Source organism: Oncorhynchus kisutch, linkage group LG1 (genome assembly GCF_002021735.2).
Source record: "Oncorhynchus kisutch isolate 150728-3 linkage group LG1, Okis_V2, whole genome shotgun sequence".
NCBI lineage: Eukaryota > Metazoa > Chordata > Actinopteri > Salmoniformes > Salmonidae > Oncorhynchus > Oncorhynchus kisutch.
The window spans coordinates 71,738,866-71,761,979 of NC_034174.2; the positions used below are offsets into that span (position 1 = coordinate 71,738,866).

Here is a 23,114-nt window from a genome sequence, read left to right on the forward strand (position 1 = left end):
GTACGGTATCCTTGTGTTGTTCAGGTAAGGCCAATGCCAACGTGGCGTGGGAGGAGGACTCGTCAGAGGGCCCACCGTCGGCCCCCGTCAGGATAGCCTTCGTCCTGGTGGTCCACGGCAGAGCCTCACGACAGTTCCAGAGACTTTTCAAGGCCATCTACCACACCTCACACTACTACTATATACATATAGACCAGGTAAGACTATAGACTACCATCTACCACACCTCACACTACTACTATATACATATAGACCAGACTATAGACTACCATCTACCACCTCACACTACTACTATATACATATAGACCAGGTAAGACTATAGACTACCATCTACCACCTCACACTACTACTATATATATAATAGACCAGACTATAGACTACCATCTACCACCTCACACTACTACTATAAACATATAGACCAGACTATAGACTACCATCTACCACCTCACACTACTACTATATACATATAGACCAGACTATAGACTACCATCTACCACCTCACACTACTACTATAAACATATAGACCAGACTATAGACTACCATCTACCACCTCACACTACTACTATATACATATAGACCAGGTAAGACTATAGACTACCATCTACCACCTCACACTACTACTATATACATATAGACCAGGTAAGACTATAGACTACCATCTACCACCTCACACTACTACTATATACATATAGACCAGGTAAGACTATAGACTACCATCTACCACACCTCACACTACTACTATATACATATAGACCAGGTAAGACTATAGACTACCATCTACCACACCTCACACTACTACTATATACATATAGACCAGGTAAGACTATAGACTACCATCTACCACACCTCACACTACTACTATATACATATAGACCAGACTATAGACTACCATCTACCACCTCACACTACTACTATATACATATAGACCAGGTAAGACTATAGACTACCATCTACCACCTCACACTACTACTATATATATAATAGACCAGACTATAGACTACCATCTACCACCTCACACTACTACTATAAACATATAGACCAGACTATAGACTACCATCTACCACCTCACACTACTACTATATACATATAGACCAGACTATAGACTACCATCTACCACCTCACACTACTACTATATTCATATAGACCAGACTATAGACTATAGACTACCATCTACCACACCTCACACTACTACTATATACATATAGACCAGACTATAGACTACCATCTACCACACCTCACACTACTACTATAAACATATAGACCAGACTATAGACTACCATCTACCACACCTCACACTACTACTATATATATATAGACCAGGTAAGACTATAGACTACCATCTACCACCTCACACTACTACTATATACATATAGACCAGACTATAGACTACCATCTATCACACCTCACACTACTACTATATATATATAGACCAGGTAAGACTATAGACTACCATCTACCACCTCACACTACTACGATATACATATACACCAGGTAAGACCATAGACTACCATCTACCACTTCACACTACTACTATATATATATAGACCAGACTATAGACTACCACCTCACACTACTATTATAAACATATAGACCAGGTAAGACTATAGACTACCATCTACCACCTCACACTACTACTATATACATATAGACCAGGTAAGACTATAGACTACCATCTACCACCTCACACTACTACTATATATATATAGACCAGACTATAGACTATAGACTACCATCTACCACCTCACACTACTACTATATACATATAGACCAGGTAAGACTATAGACTACCATCTACCACCTCACACTACTACTATATATATATAGACCAGACTATAGACTATAGACTACCATCTACCACCTCACACTACTACTATATACATATAGACCAGGTAAGACTATAGACTACCATCTACCACCTCACACTACTACTATATATATATATAGACCAGACTATAGACTATAGACTACCATCTACCACCTCACACTACTACTATATACATATAGACCAGACTATAGACTACTATCTACCACCTCACACTACTACTATATACATATAGACCAGACTATAGACTACTATCTACCACCTCACACTACTACTATATACATATAGACCAGGTAAGACTATAGACTACCATCTACCACCTCACACTACAACTATATACATATAGACCAGACTATAGACTACCATCTACCACCTCACACTACTACTATATACACATAGACCAGGTAAGACTATAGACTACCATCTACCACCTCACACTACTACTATATACATATAGACCAGGTAAGACTATAGACTACCATCTACCACCTCACACTACTACTATATACGTATAGCCCAGACTATAGACTACCATCTACCACCTCACACTACTACTATATATATATAGACCAGACTATAGACTATAGACTATAGACTACCATCTACCACCTCACACTACTACTATATACATATGGACCAGGTAAGACTATAGACTACCATCTACCACCTCACACTACTACTATATACATATAGACCAGACTATAGACTACCATCTACCACCTCACACTACTACTATATACATATAGACCAGGTAAGACTATAGACTACCATCTACCACCTCACACTACTACTATATATATAATAGACCAGACTATAGACTACCATCTACCACCTCACACTACTACTATAAACATATAGACCAGACTATAGACTACCATCTACCACCTCACACTACTACTATATACATATAGACCAGACTATAGACTACCATCTACCACCTCACACTACTACTATATTCATATAGACCAGACTATAGACTATAGACTACCATCTACCACACCTCACACTACTACTATATACATATAGACCAGACTATAGACTACCATCTACCACACCTCACACTACTACTATAAACATATAGACCAGACTATAGACTACCATCTACCACACCTCACACTACTACTATATATATATAGACCAGGTAAGACTATAGACTACCATCTACCACCTCACACTACTACTATATACATATAGACCAGACTATAGACTACCATCTATCACACCTCACACTACTACTATATATATATAGACCAGGTAAGACTATAGACTACCATCTACCACCTCACACTACTACGATATACATATACACCAGGTAAGACCATAGACTACCATCTACCACTTCACACTACTACTATATATATATAGACCAGACTATAGACTACCACCTCACACTACTATTATAAACATATAGACCAGGTAAGACTATAGACTACCATCTACCACCTCACACTACTACTATATACATATAGACCAGGTAAGACTATAGACTACCATCTACCACCTCACACTACTACTATATATATATAGACCAGACTATAGACTATAGACTACCATCTACCACCTCACACTACTACTATATACATATAGACCAGGTAAGACTATAGACTACCATCTACCACCTCACACTACTACTATATATATATAGACCAGACTATAGACTATAGACTACCATCTACCACCTCACACTACTACTATATACATATAGACCAGGTAAGACTATAGACTACCATCTACCACCTCACACTACTACTATATATATATATAGACCAGACTATAGACTATAGACTACCATCTACCACCTCACACTACTACTATATACATATAGACCAGACTATAGACTACTATCTACCACCTCACACTACTACTATATACATATAGACCAGACTATAGACTACTATCTACCACCTCACACTACTACTATATACATATAGACCAGGTAAGACTATAGACTACCATCTACCACCTCACACTACAACTATATACATATAGACCAGACTATAGACTACCATCTACCACCTCACACTACTACTATATACACATAGACCAGGTAAGACTATAGACTACCATCTACCACCTCACACTACTACTATATACATATAGACCAGGTAAGACTATAGACTACCATCTACCACCTCACACTACTACTATATACGTATAGCCCAGACTATAGACTACCATCTACCACCTCACACTACTACTATATATATATAGACCAGACTATAGACTATAGACTACCATCTACCACCTCACACTACTACTATATACATATGGACCAGGTAAGACTATAGACTACCATCTACCACCTCACACTACTACTATATACATATAGACCAGGTAAGACTATAGACTACCATCTACCACCTCACACTACTACTATATACATATAGACCAGGTAAGACTATAGACTACCATATACCACCTCACACTACTACTATATACTAATAGACCAGACTATAGACTACCATCTACCACACCTCACACTACTACTATATATATAGACCAGACTATAGACTACCATCTACCACCTCACACTACTACTATAAACATATAGACCAGACTATAGACTACCATCTACCACCTCACACTACTACTATATACATATAGACCAGGTAAGACTATAGACTACCATCTACCACCTCACACTACTACTATATACATATAGACCAGGTAAGACTATAGACTACCATATACCACCTCACACTACTACTATATACTAATAGACCAGACTATAGACTACCATCTACCACACCTCACACTACTACTATATATATAGACCAGACTATAGACTGCCATCTACCACACCTCACACAACTACTATATACATATAGACCAGACTATAGACTATAGACTACCATCTACCACACCTCACACTACTACTATATACATATAGACCAGACTATAGACTACCATCTACCACACCTCACACTACTACTATAAACATATAGACCAGACTATAGACTACCATCTACCACACCTCACACTACTACTATATATATATAGACCAGGTAAGACTATAGACTACCATCTACCACCTCACACTACTACTATATACATATAGACCAGACTATAGACTACCATCTATCACACCTCACACTACTACTATATATATATAGACCAGGTAAGACTATAGACTACCATCTACCACCTCACACTACTACGATATACATATACACCAGGTAAGACCATAGACTACCATCTACCACTTCACACTACTACTATATATATATAGACCAGACTATAGACTACCACCTCACACTACTATTATAAACATATAGACCAGGTAAGACTATAGACTACCATCTACCACCTCACACTACTACTATATACATATAGACCAGGTAAGACTATAGACTACCATCTACCACCTCACACTACTACTATATATATATAGACCAGACTATAGACTATAGACTACCATCTACCACCTCACACTACTACTATATACATATAGACCAGGTAAGACTATAGACTACCATCTACCACCTCACACTACTACTATATATATATAGACCAGACTATAGACTATAGACTACCATCTACCACCTCACACTACTACTATATACATATAGACCAGGTAAGACTATAGACTACCATCTACCACCTCACACTACTACTATATATATATATAGACCAGACTATAGACTATAGACTACCATCTACCACCTCACACTACTACTATATACATATAGACCAGACTATAGACTACTATCTACCACCTCACACTACTACTATATACATATAGACCAGACTATAGACTACTATCTACCACCTCACACTACTACTATATACATATAGACCAGGTAAGACTATAGACTACCATCTACCACCTCACACTACAACTATATACATATAGACCAGACTATAGACTACCATCTACCACCTCACACTACTACTATATACACATAGACCAGGTAAGACTATAGACTACCATCTACCACCTCACACTACTACTATATACATATAGACCAGGTAAGACTATAGACTACCATCTACCACCTCACACTACTACTATATACGTATAGCCCAGACTATAGACTACCATCTACCACCTCACACTACTACTATATATATATAGACCAGACTATAGACTATAGACTACCATCTACCACCTCACACTACTACTATATACATATGGACCAGGTAAGACTATAGACTACCATCTACCACCTCACACTACTACTATATACATATAGACCAGGTAAGACTATAGACTACCATCTACCACCTCACACTACTACTATATACATATAGACCAGGTAAGACTATAGACTACCATATACCACCTCACACTACTACTATATACTAATAGACCAGACTATAGACTACCATCTACCACACCTCACACTACTACTATATATATAGACCAGACTATAGACTACCATCTACCACCTCACACTACTACTATAAACATATAGACCAGACTATAGACTACCATCTACCACCTCACACTACTACTATATACATATAGACCAGGTAAGACTATAGACTACCATCTACCACCTCACACTACTACTATATACATATAGACCAGGTAAGACTATAGACTACCATATACCACCTCACACTACTACTATATACTAATAGACCAGACTATAGACTACCATCTACCACACCTCACACTACTACTATATATATAGACCAGACTATAGACTGCCATCTACCACACCTCACACAACTACTATATACATATAGACCAGACTATAGACTATAGACTACCATCTACCACACCTCACACTACTACTATATACATATAGACCAGACTATAGACTACCATCTACCACACCTCACACTACTACTATAAACATATAGACCAGACTATAGACTACCATCTACCACACCTCACACTACTACTATATATATATAGACCAGGTAAGACTATAGACTACCATCTACCACCTCACACTACTACTATATACATATAGACCAGACTATAGACTACCATCTATCACACCTCACACTACTACTATATATATATAGACCAGGTAAGACTATAGACTACCATCTACCACCTCACACTACTACGATATACATATACACCAGGTAAGACCATAGACTACCATCTACCACTTCACACTACTACTATATATATATAGACCAGACTATAGACTACCACCTCACACTACTATTATAAACATATAGACCAGGTAAGACTATAGACTACCATCTAACACCTCACACTACTACTATATACATATAGACCAGGTAAGACTATAGACTACCATCTACCACCTCACACTACTACTATATATATATAGACCAGACTATAGACTATAGACTACCATCTACCACCTCACACTACTACTATATACATATAGACCAGGTAAGACTATAGACTACCATCTACCACCTCACACTACTACTATATATATATAGACCAGACTATAGACTATAGACTACCATCTACCACCTCACACTACTACTATATACATATAGACCAGGTAAGACTATAGACTACCATCTACCACCTCACACTACTACTATATATATATATAGACCAGACTATAGACTATAGACTACCATCTACCACCTCACACTACTACTATATACATATAGACCAGACTATAGACTACTATCTACCACCTCACACTACTACTATATACATATAGACCAGACTATAGACTACTATCTACCACCTCACACTACTACTATATACATATAGACCAGGTAAGACTATAGACTACCATCTACCACCTCACACTACAACTATATACATATAGACCAGACTATAGACTACCATCTACCACCTCACACTACTACTATATACACATAGACCAGGTAAGACTATAGACTACCATCTACCACCTCACACTACTACTATATACATATAGACCAGGTAAGACTATAGACTACCATCTACCACCTCACACTACTACTATATACGTATAGCCCAGACTATAGACTACCATCTACCACCTCACACTACTACTATATATATATAGACCAGACTATAGACTATAGACTACCATCTACCACCTCACACTACTACTATATACATATGGACCAGGTAAGACTATAGACTACCATCTACCACCTCACACTACTACTATATACATATAGACCAGGTAAGACTATAGACTACCATCTACCACCTCACACTACTACTATATACATATAGACCAGGTAAGACTATAGACTACCATATACCACCTCACACTACTACTATATACTAATAGACCAGACTATAGACTACCATCTACCACACCTCACACTACTACTATATATATAGACCAGACTATAGACTACCATCTACCACCTCACACTACTACTATAAACATATAGACCAGACTATAGACTACCATCTACCACCTCACACTACTACTATATACATATAGACCAGGTAAGACTATAGACTACCATCTACCACCTCACACTACTACTATATACATATAGACCAGGTAAGACTATAGACTACCATATACCACCTCACACTACTACTATATACTAATAGACCAGACTATAGACTACCATCTACCACACCTCACACTACTACTATATATATAGACCAGACTATAGACTGCCATCTACCACACCTCACACAACTACTATATACATATAGACCAGACTATAGACTATAGACTACCATCTACCACACCTCACACTACTACTATATACATATAGACCAGACTATAGACTACCATCTACCACACCTCACACTACTACTATAAACATATAGACCAGACTATAGACTACCATCTACCACACCTCACACTACTACTATATATATATAGACCAGGTAAGACTATAGACTACCATCTACCACCTCACACTACTACTATATACATATAGACCAGACTATAGACTACCATCTATCACACCTCACACTACTACTATATATATAGACCAGGTAAGACTATAGACTACCATCTACCACCTCACACTACTACGATATACATATACACCAGGTAAGACCATAGACTACCATCTACCACTTCACACTACTACTATATATATATAGACCAGACTATAGACTACCACCTCACACTACTATTATAAACATATAGACCAGGTAAGACTATAGACTACCATCTACCACCTCACACTACTACTATATACATATAGACCAGGTAAGACTATAGACTACCATCTACCACCTCACACTACTACTATATATATATAGACCAGACTATAGACTATAGACTACCATCTACCACCTCACACTACTACTATATACATATAGACCAGGTAAGACTATAGACTACCATCTACCACCTCACACTACTACTATATATATATAGACCAGACTATAGACTATAGACTACCATCTACCACCTCACACTACTACTATATACATATAGACCAGGTAAGACTATAGACTACCATCTACCACCTCACACTACTACTATATATATATATAGACCAGACTATAGACTATAGACTACCATCTACCACCTCACACTACTACTATATACATATAGACCAGACTATAGACTACTATCTACCACCTCACACTACTACTATATACATATAGACCAGACTATAGACTACTATCTACCACCTCACACTACTACTATATACATATAGACCAGGTAAGACTATAGACTACCATCTACCACCTCACACTACAACTATATACATATAGACCAGACTATAGACTACCATCTACCACCTCACACTACTACTATATACACATAGACCAGGTAAGACTATAGACTACCATCTACCACCTCACACTACTACTATATACATATAGACCAGGTAAGACTATAGACTACCATCTACCACCTCACACTACTACTATATACGTATAGCCCAGACTATAGACTACCATCTACCACCTCACACTACTACTATATATATATAGACCAGACTATAGACTATAGACTACCATCTACCACCTCACACTACTACTATATACATATGGACCAGGTAAGACTATAGACTACCATCTACCACCTCACACTACTACTATATACATATAGACCAGGTAAGACTATAGACTACCATCTACCACCTCACACTACTACTATATACATATAGACCAGGTAAGACTATAGACTACCATATACCACCTCACACTACTACTATATACTAATAGACCAGACTATAGACTACCATCTACCACACCTCACACTACTACTATATATATAGACCAGACTATAGACTACCATCTACCACCTCACACTACTACTATAAACATATAGACCAGACTATAGACTACCATCTACCACCTCACACTACTACTATATACATATAGACCAGGTAAGACTATAGACTACCATCTACCACCTCACACTACTACTATATACATATAGACCAGGTAAGACTATAGACTACCATATACCACCTCACACTACTACTATATACTAATAGACCAGACTATAGACTACCATCTACCACACCTCACACTACTACTATATATATAGACCAGACTATAGACTGCCATCTACCACACCTCACACAACTACTATATACATATAGACCAGACTATAGACTACCATCTACCACCTCACACTACTACTATATACATATAGACCAGGTAAGACTATAAATCAAAACAAATCAAATGTATTTATATAGCCCTTCGTACATCAACTGATATCTCAAAGTGCTGTACAGAAACCCAGCCTAAAACCCCAAACAGCAAGCAATGCAGGTGTAGAAGAAGGAAAAACTCCCTAGAAAGGCCAAAACCTAGGAAGAAACCTAGAGAGGAACCAGGCTATGTGGGGTGGCTAGTCCTCTTCTGGCTGTGGACACTGGATAGGACAGGATAAGTACTCCAGATATAACAATAGACTTGGTTTTTGGTCCTGTCCGGATCACCAATCATTCACGTGTATTTTTTGGTCTTGCCTATGGTGGCAGAACGTCAAGGACCAGCCCTGGAATCAAGTGTGCTAGATTGGGGTTGGAGTGAAAACCTACAGGACAGTAGCTCGCAAGGAACAGGGTTGGAGAGCCCTGGTCTATACCATTATCCTCTACCAGGGGTGTCCAACTCATTCCATGGAGGGCCTAGTGTCTGCTGATATTTGGATTTTCCTTTCAATTAAGACCTAAATAACCAGGTGAGGGGAGTTCCTTACTAACCAGTGACCTTAATTCATCAATCATGTCCAAGGGTGTAGAAAAAACCTGCAGACACTTGGCCCTCCGTGGAATGAGTTTGAAACATTTTAAACTCTTCCTCTTCTCTCCCCCTCCAGCGCTCCAACTACCTTCACAGACAGGTGCAGGCCCTGGCCTCCCAGTACCCCAATGTGAGGGTGACACCCTGGAGGATGGCTACCATCTGGGGCGGTGCCAGCCTGCTCACCATGTACCTCCGCAGCATGGCAGACCTCATCACCATGACCGACTGGAGCTGGGACTTCTTCATCAACCTCAGCGCTGCAGACTACCCCATCAGGTGACTGGAGTGGAGGTGCAGGGGGGTAGGGGGTGAGGGTTAGGATGATGGGGGGTAGAGGCTAGCAGCATGTCAGACCTGATCACCATGACCGACTGGAGCTGGGACTTCTTCATTAACCTCAGCGCTGCAGACTACCCCATCACGTGACTTGGGTGGAGGGGCAAGGTTTTCCAGATAGTTGACCTGCTGTGTATTCGGAAAGTATTCAGACCCCTTGACTTCCACATTTTGTTACGTTACAGCCTTATTCTAAAAAGGATTACATTTTTCCCCTCCCCTCAGTTTTTCCCCTACACACAATACCCCATAATGAAAAAGCAAAAACAGGTTTTTAGAAATGGTTGCAAATGTATTCAGACCCTTTACTCAGTACTTTGTTGTAGCACATTTGGCAGCGGTTACAGATTCATGTCTTCTTGGTTATGACACTACAAGCTTGGCACAGATCTGCAGATCCTCTCTGTCCGGCTGGATGGGGAGCGTCGCTACACAGCTATTTTCAGGTCTCTCCAGAGATGTTCAATTGGGTTCAAGTCTGGGCTCTGGCTGGGCAACTCAAGGACATTCAGAGACTTGTACTGAAGCCACTCCTGCATTGTCTTGGCTGTGTGCTTAGGGTCGTTGTCCTGTTGGAAGGTGAACCTTCGGCCCCATTCTGAGGTCCTGAGCACTCTGGAGCAGGTTTTCATCAAGGATCTCTCTATACTTTGCTCTGTTCATCTATTCCTTTGACATCATGTCTTGGTTTTTGCTCTGACATGCACTATTAACTGTGGGACCTTATATAGACAGGTGTGTGTCTTTCTAAATCATGTCCAATGAAGTTGTAGAAACATGTCAAGGATGATCAATGGAAACAGGATGCACCTGAGCTAAATATTTAGTCTCATAACAAAAGGTCTGAATACTTATGTAAATAAGGTATTTCTGTTTTTTATTTGTGATAAATTAGCAAAAATGTCTAAACCTAAACCATTATGTGGTATTGTGTGTAGACTGATGCTGACATTTTTATTTATTTAATCCATTTTAGAATAAGGCTGTAATGTAACAAAATGTGGAAAAAGTCAAGGGGTCTGAATACTTTCCGAATTCTCTGTCTATGTTTAAGTACGGAAGTAGCAGCAGCTGTGTTGACAGCAAATTGGTTTTAATGGAACGTCTTGGTGTTGCAGGATGTTTTGGGCCGCTTCTCCTTCGAAGCAGTCAAGCTGGTTAGGGTTGAGTGGCCAGGAGTCAGACAGAGAAGAAATACTACGTCCCATGCTCACGTCCCTGTGTGACCTGACACGAAAGGAATGGAACACTTTGAACACCTGTTTGGTCATGTTATGGATTGAATTTATTTTTGTTGAGAGATTGATAGTCCTTTGTTGTGTAATTATAATTTACAGTTCAGACACGCTTTAAAATGAGCCATTATGAAGACCAAAAGCCATCTGAATAACTACCAGACAGTAGACACACAGCTATATAACCCCATAGGCCCTCAGGGAATCCATACTGTCACATTCACTATACAACCACTGCAGACTTACAACAAAGACCCGAGCTAAGCAACTTAGATCAATCACAGTCGATCTCCGGTTCTTCTTAAGGTGATTACACATTTGTTGCCCCCAAATTCCAATCCCTCTCCTGGCTTACTTACTCAGTTGAATAGGTTACATGATTGCATGTTAATTGCCCCTAGGTCAATATATGTATTGACTTCCCAACAGGTGGGGGGGGGGGGTGGCACCGCCCCAGATGGTAGCCATCCTCCAGGTGGTTGGGAGGGAGGCCAGGGCCTGCACCTGTCTGTGGAGGTAGTTGGAATGCTGGAGGGCAAGAGAAGAAGAAGAGTTTAAAACTCATTCCACCGAGGAACGAGTGTCACACATACACACCATTGTGAACCTCAAGGTCATTAGTCCCTCATAGACTTCGATCACATACTTTCCCCAGATGGCCACCAGTTGCTGTAATCACCACTGTGAAAAAGGAAACTGGACCTTGTGTGTCCAACACTTGGAGCTAAGATGGAAGGTATAAAGAAAGAGGTGGTTGCCCTGTGTTGTTTTATATTCCAACACGTGTGGTTGGTTTATATACACGGTTTGTATACACAGGCTCAGGAGACACGCCTGTTTGTGTTCACCCTGTCAGGGAAATGTTCAGGGGAATATTTATGTTTCTGAAAGAGCTTACTTTTAGTCTGTTGCCATGAAGATATGTGCTTGTCGTAGATATTATGGGATAGTGTGAAAACGGTGAGAATAGTTCTGATTTTGATGCTCGATCATAAAAGTGACAGTGTCTGTCTATAGGCGCTCAAGTGTGCGTGCGTGTGTGTGTGTGTGTGTGTGTGTGCGCGTGCATGCGCGCGTGCGCATAATGCCTTGTGTATGCCTGTGTTTGCATAATGTGGGTGTATGCTTGCGTCTGCCACTGTGTGAGTGGAAGTGTTTGTGGTGTGCTGATGAGCCGTTTCTTTCTTCCTGTCTGTCTCCTCTTCATTTGCATGGCGGTGATGTGGCGGAGGAAAGGGCTGACACTGGAGGTTTTTATAGGCCCATCAGGAGAGAGATGGAGGGAGAGGGAGTAATAGAAGAGACAGAAGAGAAGGGGGAAAGAGAGGGGTTACCCGTTGGCGTAGCAGACAGTAATATCTTCGCTTAGCAAGTGCTTTTTTTGGACCACTTCTTGGATTTGACTCAAGTTTCCTCATTTAGACCATATTTACATCCATTAACCCACAACACTCTGGCCATCAATGCACTCCCTCAATCCACTCCTGCTCACCTACAGGGCCGTAAAGTGATACAATCAAAAATAAGAACACTCTGTGACAGATTATACTTGCCTTGGACAGCCCTCTTCAATTCAGTTCAATTCAACAGTCAAGTGAGTGTAGAATGAAGCCAACCAGTCTATGCTACAGTCTACAGGCTAGGACCCACCCTATGGTCATCTTCTCCACTGATACTATGTAAGGAATGAAGGGACAATCCCTACAATATGCTACAGCCATAGAGCACCAATTCTAAGGAGTGCAGGGTTAGCCCTGGTCTGCTGCTATGTTGGAATCAGTGTGTCTGTATAGGCTGAAGGCTGAGGAGAGAAACAGGCATTATTCCCTGTCTAATTCTCTGATAATGTCCTCCCATCCACATGGATGAGCCCGAAAGGCCCAGCCCAAATACCCTCTCCCCCTCGCCCTAGTGGTGGTGTCTGCCCGGGGGGCTGGTAATGGAGGGATGGAGGAGAGAGGGATAAGACACATGGTTGTTTTGTCCCAGAGTGAGGATCTCTTTCTAGGCTTTTCTCTTCAAGACAGGCTGTGTTGTCTTGCTTGTATCCTCTTTTCTAACCCCCTGGTTTAAATGGAGCCTTTATTTAACTAGGCAAGTCAGTTGCAAGCCAATTGTGCCTCGCCCTATGGGACTACCAATCACGGCTGGTTGTGATACAGCCTGAAATCGAAACAGGATGTCTGTAATGACGCCTCTACCACTGAAATGCAGTGTCTTAGAATGTTGCACCACTCGGAAGCCCTTTACCAAAGACTGTCCAGCTGCTATACTAAAGACTGTCCAGCTGCGTTACTAAAGACTGTCCAGCTGCTCTACTAAAGACTAACCAGCTGCGTTACTAAAGACTATCCAGCTGGTCTACTAAGACTATGCAGCTGCTTTACTAAAGAATATATAACTTCTTTCCTAAAGACTATACAACTGCTTTACTAAATCATATATAACTTCTTTACTAAAGCATATCCAGCTGCTTTAGTAAATAATATATAACTTCTTTACTAAAAACTATCCAGCTGCTTTACTAAATACTTTCTAGCTGCTTTACTAAATAATAGATAACTTCTTTACTAAAGACTATCCAGCTGCTTTACTAAATAATATATAACTGCTTTACGAAAGACTATCCATCTGCTTTACTAGAGAATATCCAGCTGCATTACTAAATAACATACAGCTGCTTAAATAAAGACTATCCAGCTGTTTTACTAAAGACTATCCAGCTGCTATACTGAAAACTATCCAGCTGCTTTACTAAAGACTATCCAGTTGCTTTACTGAAAACTATCCAGCTGCTCTACTAAGACTATCCAGCTGCTATACTGAAAACTATCCAGCTGCTTTACTAAAGACTATCCAGTTGCTTTACTAAAGACTATCCAGCTGTTTTACTGAAGACTATCCATCTGCTTTACTAAAGACGATCCATCTGCTTTACTAAAGACTATCCAGCTGCTTTACTAAAGACTATCCAGCTGTTTTACTAAAGACTATCCATCTGCTTTACTAAAGACTATCCCGCTGCTTTACTAAAGACTATCCAGCTGCTTTACTAAAGACTATCCAGCTGTTTTACTGAAAACTATCCAGCTGTTTTACTAAAGACTTTCCAGCTGTTTTACTAAAGACTATCCAGCTGTTTTACTAAAGACTATCCAGCTGTTTTACTAAAGACTATCCAGCTGTTTTACTAAATACTATCCAGCTGTTTTACTAAAGACTATCCAGCTGTTTTACTAAAGACTATCCAGCTGTTTTACTAAAGACTATCCAGCTGCTATACTAAAGACTATCCAGCTGTTTTACTAAAGACTATCCAGCTGTTTTACTAAAGACTATCCAGCTGCTTTACTAAAGACTATCCAGTTGCTTTTACGAAATATTATCCATCTTCTTTACGAAAGACTATCCAGCTGCTATACTAAATACTATCCAGCTGTTTTACTAAAGACTATCCAGCTGTTTTACTAAAGACTATCCAGCTGCTATACTAAAGACCATCCAGCAGCTTTACTAAAGACTATCCAGCTGTTGTACTAAAGACTATCCAGCTGCTTTACTAAAGACTATCCAGTTGCTTTTACGAAATATTATCCATCTTCTTTACTAAAGACTATCCAGCTGCTATACTAAAGACTATCCAGCTGTTTTACTAAAGACCATCCAGCTGCTATACTAAATACTATCCAGCTGTTTTACTAAAGACTATCCAGCTGTTTTACTAAAGACTATCCAGCTGTTTTACTAAAGACTATCCAGCTGTTTTACCAAAGACTATCCAGCTGCTATACTAAATACTATCCAGCTGTTTTACTAAATACTATCCAGCTGTTTTACTAAAGACTATCCAGCTGTTTTACCAAAGACTATCCAGCTGCTATACTAAATACTATCCAGCTGTTTTACTAAATATGATCCAGCTGCTTTACTAAATACTATCCAGCTGCTTTACTAAAGACTATCCAGTTGTTTTACTAAAGACTATCCAGCTGCTATACTAAATACTATCCAGCTGTTTTACTAAAGACTATCCAGCTGTTTTACTAAAGACTATCCAGCTGCTATACTAAAGACTATCCAGCTGTTTTACGAAATATTATCCATCTTCTTTACTAAAGACTATCCAGCTGCTATACTAAAGACTATCCAGCTGTTTTACTAAAGACCATCCAGCTGCTATACTAAATACTATCCAGCTGTTTTACTAAAGACTATCCAGCTGTTTTACTAAAGACTATCCAGCTGTTTTACTAAAGACTATCCAGCTGTTTTACCAAAGACTATCCAGCTGCTATACTAAATACTATCCAGCTGTTTTACTAAATACTATCCAGCTGTTTTACTAAAGACTATCCAGCTGTTTTACCAAAGACTATCCAGCTGCTATACTAAATACTATCCAGCTGTTTTACTAAATATGATCCAGCTGCTTTACTAAATACTATCCAGCTGCTTTACTAAAGACTATCCAGTTGTTTTACTAAAGACTATCCAGCTGCTATACTAAATACTATCCAGCTGTTTTACTAAAGACTATCCAGCTGTTTTACTAAAGACTATCCAGCTGCTATACTAAAGACTATCCAGCTGTTTTACTAAAGACTATCCAGCTGTTTTACTAAAGACTATCCAGCAGCTTTACTAAAGACTATCCAGCTGTTGTACTAAAGACTATCCAGCTGCTTTACTAAAGACTATCCAGTTGCTTTTACGAAATATTATCCATCTTCTTTACGAAAGACTATCCAGTTGCTATACTAAATACTATCGAGCTGTTTTACTAAAGACTATCCAGCTGTTTTACTAAAGACTATCCAGCTGCTATACTAAAGACTATCCAGCAGCTTTACTAAAGACTATCCAGCTGTTGTACTAAAGACTATCCAGCTGCTTTACTAAAGACTATCCAGTTGCTTTTACGAAATATTATCCATCTTCTTTACTAAAGAATATCCAGCTGCTATACTAAAGACTATCCAGCTGTTTTACTAAAGACTATCCAGCTGCTATACTAAATACTATCCAGCTGTTTTACTAAAGACTAACCAGCTGTTTTACTAAAGACTATCCAGCTGTTTTACTAAAGACTATCCAGCTGTTTTACCAAAGACTATCCAGCTGCTATACTAAATACTATCCAGCTGTTTTACTAAATACTATCCAGCTGTTTTACTAAAGACTATCCAGCTGTTTTACCAAAGACTATCCAGCTGCTATACTAAATACTATCCAGCTGTTTTACTAAATATGATCCAGCTGCTTTACTAAATACTATCCAGCTGCTTTACTAAAGACTATCCAGTTGTTTTACTAAAGACTATCCAGCTGCTATACTAAATACTATCCAGCTGTTTTACTAAAGACTATCCAGCTGTTTTACTAAAGACTATCCAGCTGTTTTACTAAAGACTATCCAGCTGTTTTACTAAAGACTATCCAGCAGCTTTACTAAAGACTATCCAGCTGTTGTACTAAAGACTATCCAGCTGCTTTACTAAAGACTATCCAGTTGCTTTTACGAAATATTATCCATCTTCTTTACTAAAGACTATCCAGCTGCTATACTAAATACTATCCAGCTGTTTTACTAAAGACCATCCAGCTGTTTTACTAAAGACTATCCAGCTGTTTTACTAAAGACTATCCAGCTGTTTTACTAAAGACTATCCAGCTGTTTTACCAAAGACTATCCAGCTGCTATACCAAATACTATCCAGCTGTTTTACTAAATACTATCCAGCTGTTTTACTAAATACTATCCAGCTGCTTTACTAAAGACTATCCAGTTGTTTTACTAAAGACTATCCAGCTGCTATACTAAATACTATCCAGCTGTTTTACTAAAGACTATCCAGCTGTTGTACTAAAGACTATCCAGCTGCTTTACTAAAGACTATCCAGTTGCTTTTACGAAATATTATCCATCTTCTTTACGAAAGACTATCCAGCTGCTATACTAGACTATCCAGCAGCTTTACTAAAGACTATCCAGCTGTTGTACTAAAGACTATCCAGCTGCTTTACTAAAGACTATCCAGCTGCTTTACTAAAGACTATCCAGCTGTTTTACCAAAGACTATCCAGCTGCTTTACTAAAGACTATCCAGCTGTTTTACTAAAGACTATCCAGCTGTTTTACCAAAGACTATCCAGCTGTTTTACTAAAGACTATCCAGCTGTTTTACCAAAGACTATCCAGCTGCCATACTAAATACTATCCAGCTGTTTTACTAAAGACTATCCAGCTGTTTTACTAAAGACTATCCAGCTGCTTTACTAAAGACTATCCAGCTGTTTTACTAAAGACTACCCAGCTGCTTTACTAAAGACTATCCAGCTGTTTTACTAAAGACTATCCAGCTGTTGTACTAAAGACTATCCAGCTGCTTTACTAAAGACTATCCAGCTGTTTTACTAAAGACTATCCAGCTGTTGTACTAAAGACTATCCAGCTGCTTTACTAAAGACTATCCAGCTGTTTTACTAAAGACTATCCAGCTGCTTTACTAAAGACTATCCAGCTGTTTTACTAAAGACTATCCAGCTGTTGTACTAAAGACTATCCAGCTGCTTTACTAAAGACTAACCAGCTGATTTACTAAAGACTATCCAGCTGTTTTACCAAAGACTATCCAGCTGCTTTACTAAAGACTATCCAGCTGTTTTACTAAAGACTATCCAGCTGTTTTACCAAAGACTATCCAGCTGTTTTACTAAAGACTATCCAGCTGTTTTACCAAAGACTATCCAGCTGCCATACTAAATACTACCCAGCTGTTTTACTAAAGACTATCCAGCTGTTTTACTAAAGACTATCCAGCTGCTTTACTAAAGACTATCCAGCTGTTTTACTAAAGACTATCCAGCTGCTATACTAAATACTATCCATCTGTTTTACTAAAGACTATCCAGCTGTTTTACTAAAGACTATCCAGCTGCTTTACTAAAGACTATCCAGTTGCTTTTACGAAATATTATCCATCTTCTTTACTAAAGACTATCCAGCTGCTATACTAAATACTATCCAGCTGTTTTACTAAAGACTATCCAGCTGTTTTACTAAAGACTATCCAGCTGCTATACTAAAGGCTATCCAGCAGCTTTACTAAAGACTATCCAGCTGTTGTACTAAAGACTATCCAGCTGCTTTACTAAAGACTATCCAGTTGCTTTTACGAAATATTATCCATCTTCTTTACTAAAGACTATCCAGCTGCTATACTAAATACTATCCAGCTGTTTTACTAAAGACTATCCAGCTGTTTTACTAAAGACTATCCAGCTGTTTTACTAAAGACTATCCAGCTGTTTTACTAAAGACTATCCAGTTGTTTTACTAAAGACTATCCAGCTGCTATACTAAATACTATCCAGCTGTTTTACTAAAGACTATCCAGCTGTTTTACTAAAGACTATCCAGCTGTTTTACTAAAGACTATCCAGCTGTTTTACTAAAGACTATCCAGCTGCTTTACTAAAGACTATCCAGTTGCTTTTACGAAATATTATCCATCTTCTTTACGAAAGACTATCCAGCTGCTATACTAAAGACTATCCAGAAGCTTTACTAAAGACTATCCAGCAGCTTTACTAAAGACTATCCAGCTGTTGTACTAAAGACTATCCAGCTGCTTTACTAAAGACTATCCAGTTGCTTTTACGAAATATTATCCATCTTCTTTACTAAAGACTATCCAGCTGCTATACTAAATACTATCCAGCTGTTTTACTAAAGACTATCCAGCTGTTTTACTAAAGACTATCCAGCTGTTTTACTAAAGACTATCCAGCTGTTTTACCAAAGACTATCCAGCTGCTATACCAAATACTATCCAGCTGTTTTACTAAATACTATCCAGCTGTTTTACTAAATACTATCCAGCTGCTTTACTAAAGACTATCCAGTTGTTTTACTAAAGACTATCCAGCTGCTATACTAAATACTATCCAGCTGTTTTACTAAAGACTATCCAGCTGTTGTACTAAAGACTATCCAGCTGCTTTACTAAAGACTATCCAGTTGCTTTTACGAAATATTATCCATCTTCTTTACGAAAGACTATCCAGCTGCTATACTAGACTATCCAGCAGCTTTACTAAAGACTATCCAGCTGTTGTACTAAAGACTATCCAGCTGCTTTACTAAAGACTACCCAGCTGCTTTACTAAAGACTATCCAGCTGTTTTACCAAAGACTATCCAGCTGCTTTACTAAAGACTATCCAGCTGTTTTACTAAAGACTATCCAGCTGTTTTACCAAAGACTATCCAGCTGTTTTACTAAAGACTATCCAGCTGTTTTACCAAAGACTATCCAGCTGCCATACTAAATACTATCCAGCTGTTTTACTAAAGACTATCCAGCTGTTTTACTAAAGACTATCCAGCTGCTTTACTAAAGACTATCCAGCTGTTTTACTAAAGACTATCCAGCTGCTATACTAAATACTATCCAGCTGTTTTACTAAAGACTATCCAGCTGTTTTACTAAAGACTATCCAGCTGTTGTACTAAAGACTATCCAGCTGCTTTACTAAAGACTATCCAGCTGCTTTACTAAAGACTATCCAGCTGTTTTACCAAAGACTATCCAGCTGCTTTACTAAAGACTATCCAGCTGTTTTACCAAAGACTATCCAGCTGTTTTACTAAAGACTATCCAGCTGTTTTACCAAAGACTATCCAGCTGCCATACTAAATACTACCCAGCTGTTTTACTAAAGACTATCCAGCTGTTTTACTAAAGACTATCCAGCTGCTTTACTAAAGACTATCCAGCTGTTTTACTAAAGACTATCCAGCTGCTATACTAAATACTATCCATCTGTTTTACTAAAGACTATCCAGCTGTTTTACTAAAGACTATCCAGCTGCTTTACTAAAGACTATCCAGTTGCTTTTACGAAATATTATCCATCTTCTTTACTAAAGACTATCCTGCTGCTATACTAAATACTATCCAGCTGTTTTACTAAAGACTATCCAGCTGTTTTACTAAAGACTATCCAGCTGCTATACTAAAGGCTATCCAGCAGCTTTACTAAAGACTATCCAGCTGTTGTACTAAAGACTATCCAGCTGCTTTACTAAAGACTATCCAGTTGCTTTTACGAAATATTATCCATCTTCTTTACTAAAGACTATCCAGCTGCTATACTAAATACTATCCAGCTGTTTTACTAAAGACTATCCAGCTGTTTTACTAAAGACTATCCAGCTGTTTTACTAAAGACTATCCAGCTGTTTTACTAAAGACTATCCAGTTGTTTTACTAAAGACTATCCAGCTGCTATACTAAATACTATCCAGCTGTTTTACTAAAGACTATCCAGCTGTTTTACTAAAGACTATCCAGCTGCTATACTAAAGACTATCCAGCTGTTTTACTAAAGACTATCCAGCTGTTTTACTAAAGACTATCCAGCAGCTTTACTAAAGACTATCCAGCTGTTGTACTAAAGACTATCCAGCTGCTTTACTAAAGACTATCCAGTTGCTTTTACGAAATATTATCCATCTTCTTTACGAAAGACTATCCAGTTGCTATACTAAATACTATCGAGCTGTTTTACTAAAGACTATCCAGCTGTTTTACTAAAGACTATCCAGCTGCTATACTAAAGACTATCCAGCAGCTTTACTAAAGACTATCCAGCTGTTGTACTAAAGACTATCCAGCTGCTTTACTAAAGACTATCCAGTTGCTTTTACGAAATATTATCCATCTTCTTTACTAAAGAATATCCAGCTGCTATACTAAAGACTATCCAGCTGTTTTACTAAAGACTATCCAGCTGCTATACTAAATACTATCCAGCTGTTTTACTAAAGACTAACCAGCTGTTTTACTAAAGACTATCCAGCTGTTTTACTAAAGACTATCCAGCTGTTTTACCAAAGACTATCCAGCTGCTATACTAAATACTATCCAGCTGTTTTACTAAATACTATCCAGCTGTTTTACTAAAGACTATCCAGCTGTTTTACCAAAGACTATCCAGCTGCTATACTAAATACTATCCAGCTGTTTTACTAAATATGATCCAGCTGCTTTACTAAATACTATCCAGCTGCTTTACTAAAGACTATCCAGTTGTTTTACTAAAGACTATCCAGCTGCTATACTAAATACTATCCAGCTGTTTTACTAAAGACTATCCAGCTGTTTTACTAAAGACTATCCAGCTGTTTTACTAAAGACTATCCAGCTGTTTTACTAAAGACTATCCAGCAGCTTTACTAAAGACTATCCAGCTGTTGTACTAAAGACTATCCAGCTGCTTTACTAAAGACTATCCAGTTGCTTTTACGAAATATTATCCATCTTCTTTACTAAAGACTATCCAGCTGCTATACTAAATACTATCCAGCTGTTTTACTAAAGACCATCCAGCTGTTTTACTAAAGACTATCCAGCTGTTTTACTAAAGACTATCCAGCTGTTTTACTAAAGACTATCCAGCTGTTTTACCAAAGACTATCCAGCTGCTATACCAAATACTATCCAGCTGTTTTACTAAATACTATCCAGCTGTTTTACTAAATACTATCCAGCTGCTTTACTAAAGACTATCCAGTTGTTTTACTAAAGACTATCCAGCTGCTATACTAAATACTATCCAGCTGTTTTACTAAAGACTATCCAGCT

At 38.5% G+C, this 23,114-nt stretch overlaps 1 protein-coding gene across 1 annotated transcript in view; it reads left to right on the forward strand.

The window, feature by feature from the left end:
* The window catches only part of LOC109890174 (xylosyltransferase 1), a 134,815-nt gene that overhangs the window by 68,617 nt on the left and 43,084 nt on the right, over positions 1 to 23,114 (forward strand). Inside the window, exons 3-4 of the mRNA XM_031831843.1 lie at positions 25 to 197; positions 10,969 to 11,171. Of these exons, the coding sequence (XP_031687703.1) occupies positions 25 to 197; positions 10,969 to 11,171 (376 nt within the window). The remainder of the gene's footprint in view (positions 1 to 24; positions 198 to 10,968; positions 11,172 to 23,114) is intronic.